This window comes from Triticum aestivum, chromosome 7A (assembly GCF_018294505.1).
Source record: "Triticum aestivum cultivar Chinese Spring chromosome 7A, IWGSC CS RefSeq v2.1, whole genome shotgun sequence".
Taxonomy (NCBI): Eukaryota; Viridiplantae; Streptophyta; class Magnoliopsida; order Poales; family Poaceae; genus Triticum; species Triticum aestivum.
Window position 1 is genome coordinate 56895727 of NC_057812.1, and position 5944 is coordinate 56901670.

General features: G+C 43.5%; 1 protein-coding gene across 1 annotated transcript; it reads right to left on the reverse strand.

The window, feature by feature from the left end:
• Positions 1-1641: 1641 nt before the first annotated feature.
• Positions 1642-5106, reverse strand: LOC123154258 (pentatricopeptide repeat-containing protein At4g02750). Its single transcript, XM_044573030.1, has 3 exons — positions 2614-5106; positions 2439-2507; positions 1642-2214 (listed from the first exon to the last, which is right to left on the reverse strand). The coding sequence occupies exon 1, from the start codon at positions 5067-5069 to the stop codon at positions 2769-2771; it is 2301 nt and encodes a 766-aa protein (XP_044428965.1). The 5' UTR covers positions 5070-5106; the 3' UTR covers positions 1642-2214; positions 2439-2507; positions 2614-2768.
• Positions 5107-5944: the final 838 nt, after the last annotated feature.

Below are 5944 nucleotides of genomic sequence, written 5' to 3' on the forward strand. Positions count from 1 at the left end.
CTCTTTTTAAAAAAAAATTGTTCTCAATTCAAAAAATGTTTCACATGTTTCGAAGTTATTCACAAATTCAAACATTGTCCACCTTTTTAAAAATCAAAATCGCATTTGTCAAAATTATTCGGAGTTATAAATACTTGGAATTTTCAAGAAATGTTTTTAAAGAAATAAGTAATATTCCAAACTGGCGCTGCTATTAATTCTTAAACTCTTCTCAAGACGTATTAGACGCATACCCTTACAAGCTTGTTTGGCTAGCTACGTTTGCTGGTGAGCAAATGGTCGCGAGTTCCATTCCAGCAATGTGCACTGCATTTTTGGCAGGGAGCTCCTAAATTGGCGCGTTCAAGGCCGTTCGCATGAGCCAGCCCACTAGCATCCTCGCTTGCTCCAAAATAACACCAAATGGTCTCTACTACCTAAAGACTGGTCGCTTGCTCAAAAAGAATAATCAGAAAATCCCAAAAAACGTAAAAATTCAAAAACAAAATAAGGAATTCATAAAAGTTCAAGCATTTGAAAACACTCAAAAACGTTCATGAACTCAAAAATAGTTAATTATTTTGAAAAATCTTTCACCAATATGGAAAAATAGTTTGTGAATTCGAAAAAAGTTAATCAATTTTGAATAAAAATTTCAATGATTTTTAAAAAAGTTTATCGATTTTGAAAAAAAAATCAAAAATTGTAAAAATAAATTTTCATCAATTATGATAAAAAATTCATCAATTTTGAAAAACAGTTCAACGATTTTGTAAAAAGTTTGCAAACTTTTAAAAATAGCTCATCGATTTGAAAAAAAGTTTATAAATTTTGAAAAAAGATTATGAACTTTAACAAAAAGTTCATCAGTTCTAAAAAAGATTATGAACTTTAACAAAAAGTTCATCAGTTCTAAAAAAGATTTATTGAATTTTTGAAAGATGTTTCATCGAATCTGAAAATAATCTGCATTATTAAAAAGAAAAAGAAAAGGGGGAAAGGGAAAAGGGAAAAAGGGAAATAATACAGAATAAACAAATAAGAAGAAGACCAGTCCAGGAAAAACAAAATAATAAACAAAAAAAATCGGCTGGGAAGCTTCTGGAAGCTTGCCAAAACCGGAAAGGGATCTCTCTCGTGGCACCCATAGATGGGCCGGCCCAGGTAAGATGCCTTCAGCGCCAGTTAATGAATTGCACGTTAACGGGCCTGAAGGCATCAAATAGGAAATGCCACGTCAATGATCCGGGAATTGTTGGAAGTTGAGTGAGCGCCCTTCTATACTAGGGATCCGGTTTGCCTGCTCCCTTCCCATGCTCCCATATACTAGAGGGATACGCACGCGTTGCTGCGCGAGTTTCCAAAGCTTGCGACAGACTTGTAGCCAGCACGCGCGTCGCTCCTATGGTTCCTTTCTCATGCTCTCCTAGTCACCATGCATCATACACTCCCTCCATCCGAAAAAGGATGTCGCGTGTGTAATACAATGCTTATTTTTTAAAAGGCCCTCGTACACTCAAAGCTGTGAAACAAGGTCCCTATCTCCTTCCTTCGTGCCCCGACCGTCGCCCCCTGCCACCCCGCGGCCGGCGACAGGTGAAAAACAAATGTTCTGCCATCAGATATATAAATAGTAAAACCGAAAAAATGAGTCCCACCACCTACTAAAATAAACGAGTGAATTAAACAAGGAGAGGCCGTCACCGAGGATTTCATTTTTTTAGGCCGAGCAAATATAAACTGGGCTTTGGCCTGCCCAGCCTAGTACAAAGAACAACTAAGAAAAGAGAACCAGAAGGTCGAGAGCCAGCTTCCCGTAAAGAAAAGAAAAAAGGTCCAGGGTCATCCATCAGGCGAAGATCTTCTCCGGTGAGCGCCACGGCATGGACTTCCCTGGTGAAGCTCTGCTTCGCCTGAGCCTTAAAGCTGCGCCCTGCCATGTAGCGTGCGACGGTGACCGTCGCATTCCCTGTGCTCAGCCGGACAGTCATCATGATCCTTACTGCTGAGCAGTGTTTGCCGGTGTGGAGGGCAGAGGCCATTCAGTGGATGCCACACGGATTGGCTGGGTATTTTTGCAGACTCGGTTACATCCCACAGTCACCGCTCCTCCGAAATGCAGGGATGGAACTGATCATGTCTTTGGCCTGCGCCGCGCGTTCCATCCTCTGCTGACCAAACTCTTATTAGGCTGATTGAAAGGTTTCTGTTTTGGCAAAATTTGGCGCCGAATTCCTGGAAGAGGAACAACAAACCGATCACTGAAACTCTGGAGGACAAGACATGAATTCTTGTTAACAATCAAGATGAGATAGTATTTCAAGGTGCTTTTTTAAACAAAATTAAAAAGGAAGCTATTCTATACCGATCAACTGAAAAAAAAATTGTTGCACAGTTAGTCTACCTCTAAATGATGACAAACATTATATGTACAAGCATGCGATCCGATTGAATCGTACCTGACAGATGTGTTTCACGCTTCCAGGTTAACCCATCCACCAAGAGTCTGCCCTGAACTTTTAGACGTTCTACATAAGATGTGTAAACAAAAAGTTGTATCATCAGAACAATGCCTTAGATGCCAAAGTGAAGGTAATTACATGTGATATACGAGTAGTTTTTATAGAATTTTACCTGTTTGGTGGGAAATGTCCATATAAATGATCACGGGCTGCACCGTGGATATTGTCGTATATACCAGCTGTGCCTCACTGTATACAGCATAGTGTTTTGGTACCAGACTGACCTGCCGTTGGTAAAATACAACAGCAGTGAATCATGCTGGGACACTAAATCCAGCTATAACCAACTTCTTTCTGAGTGGCAGTTCTCCTAATTTGACTTCGCAGACTATCAATCATACCCCATCTATTTGTTGATCCATGTACACTGATGAGGTGCAGATAAGGCATTTTAGTACCAGGATTTATGGCGATCAATTGGCTTGCCGCATGCTCTGCTAACTTATCATTGCCACTCAGTCTGCAACTGCTCAAGAGAGAGGTCCATATTGCTGAATCAGGTTCAAATGGCATTGACTTCACTAACCCTTCAGCCTCCTCAACCATGCCTCTCCTACAAAATAGATCAACCATGCAAGCATAGTGCGTTATATTAGGCACAATTCCATGATCACGTGTCATCGCATTGAAGAAATGTTTTGCTTCCTCCAAAAGACTCATGTGACTACATGCAGACAGTACACCAAGAAATGTGATATCATCAGGATCAACTTGTGCCCTCTTCATATTCTCGAACATTTCAATAGCATTTTCACCAAGGCTACTGAATGCATATCCATGAATTATTGTATTCCATGTAACCACATCTCTCTTACCCATCTGATCAAAAATATTCTGGGCTGCAACCATTTTGCCACATTTGCAATATAGGCTAATGAGTGAATTCTGAATTAGTAAACATAACTCGAGTCCAAGCTTGATAGTTGTGGCATGAAACTGCTGACCATGAACAATCATAGAATGGTGTGCAAAACAGCTTAAGAGGCTAGAAACAACTGACTCGCTTGGGCGCACATATGTTAATAGCATTTTCTTGTACATCCTAAGTGCATCATCAGTTAAACCATTTTGAGCGAGCCCGGTAATTAAACAGCTCCAAGTCACTGAATCATGAGAAGGTGATTCATTGAAGAGCCTGTAAGCTTCAGTAACCTTTCCTTGATGAAGAAAACCAGCTATCATTACATTGTAAGTGACAACAGTCCTCATGTGCATCCTATGAAAAAGGTCCAGTGCATCATCCAGATATCCTTCTTTCATGTATCCAAAGAGTAAAGATGTACAAGACATTACATCTGTTTGGGGCATACTATAAAACATATCCCGTGCTTTATCTAGCATTCCGTTGTCTACAAACCATGACATCAAAGCAGTAGCTGCTTCCACGTTCTTCTCAGGCATCCTTGAGTATAACTCAGTAGCATCAGTAATTCTTCCATCTCTGATATAGCCATTAATCATCGAGTTCCACGAGACCTTATCTCTTTCAGTCATGGAATCAAAAAGTTCTCTAGCCTCATCAATCTTGTCTGCATAAATATAGCCACATATGATGGCATTCCATGAACCGACATGCTTTCTGTCCAACTTATCAAACTCCAATTGTGCTTCATCGATGTCCAAGGAGTTACAGTACATCGCAACTAATGATGTCTCGATAATCAGGTCAAGAACAAATCCACACTTCACAGAAAACCCATGAATGCATCTGCCTCCTCCAATACTTTTCAGGCCAGCATAAGCATTCACAACCTTAACTAGAACCGCATTTGTGACTTCATCCCCATTCCTCATCAAACCTTTGAACAGTTCAATTGCCTCTCTGAATTGCTGATGGTGGACAAGCCCTCCTATGATGACACACCACGACACAGAATTCTTCATGGGCATCAAGTCAAACAGCTCTAATGCCAGGTCCACCTCGTGCACCGTAACATAGCCTTTTACCATGGCCGTCCAGGACACGACATTGCGACCGGGCATCTGATCGAAAACCATGCGGGCGTCTGCTACCCGATGGTTCATCACGAGGCCTGATAGAAGAGCATTCCACAAGGCCACATTTGGAGCGTCGACACCGTCAAAGACCCGCTGCAGGCAGGCGAAAACCCCACAGCTGGCATACATGGTGACGAGTGAGGCGCCCACGAACACATTGCCCGTGGAGCAGGCCTTGAGCGCGAGGCCGTGGACGCATCGCCCCAGCTCCAGAGCCTCCAGCCGCGCGACGGCCGACAGCACGGTGGAGAAGGAGGTGTGGTCCGGCCTGAGCCTGCATCGCCTCAACTCCAGGAAGGCGTATGCAGCCTCCTGGTGCGCGCCCTCCCGCGCGTGCGCGGCCATGAGGGAGTTCCAGGACACCACATCGCGCCGCGGCATTCCGTCGAACACCTCTCGAGCGGCGCCCGGCCTGCCGGCCCTCAGGTGCGCGCCCATCAGCCTGTTCCCGGAAGCGATGCCCTCGTCGTGGGAGGAGCCACAGAGCGCGCGCGCCGCGTCCGCCAGCGAGTTGGTAGGCCGGGAGTCCACCGTCCCGAGGACGCCGGCGCGCCGCGCCGTGACACGCATGCTGAAGAACTCCTGCGGCGCTCGTAGCTGGCGCGAATAGCAGTGTGCTCCTTTTTTTTAGGGAACGGCTTCGTAAAACAGTTCTTCATGGACCACACTTGGCGCGGCCCACCAACAAGTAATATCTTTAAAAATAAATATAAATATATTAAAAATTATATTTTCTACTAAATTTATAAATCAGTTTTTAAATAGGAAAATGTTATAGCTGCAAAAATAAATGTTCACGTACGTCATAATAAATGCTCCTATATTTAAAAGCTGTTGTTCACAAAATTAGAAAACAAATGTTCGCATGTGTGAAAATAAATGTTCTATATACTTCGGAAAAGCTGTTTTTCTAGAAAAAACTTCTGATCTATTCATCTTTAATCATGACAGTATAAAGAACACTAAAAATAATAAAATTTACATTCAAAACTGTAGGCCACCTAGAGATGACTACAAGCACTGAAATGAGCCTGAGACGAGCCACTGTCATCGCAAACTTAGTAGGCAGTTGAAAAGTCGTCGTGTTAAGGCCCATAGGACCAGCGCACTAGAACAACAACCGCCGCCGATGAAGAGTGGCGTAAATTAGAAAGATTCAACCTGAACACACACAAACATACACAAACGACAACCAGATTCGAGCAAATCCACCACAGATAGATCTGTCGAAGACATAACTCCACACACACACCGACGGCTAGACGCACCATCAGGACGGGGGCTAGGCAGGGAGAATCTTATTTCATCTCCAGAGAGCCGCCGCCGCCTTGCCTTCCTGAGTAGGACACAAATCCCAACAAAACATCAATGAAGAGCCCTTCCACCGGTAAGGGGTAGGATCCACCGTGTCCCCATGGACCTAAGTCCATCGGACACTAGGCGGA

What these genes read in the sequence shown, in the direction of transcription:
- LOC123154258 (XM_044573030.1), bottom strand. Translation starts at nt 5,069, where the DNA reads ATGCGTGTCACGGCGCGGCGCGCCGGCGTCCTCGGGACGGTGGACTCC.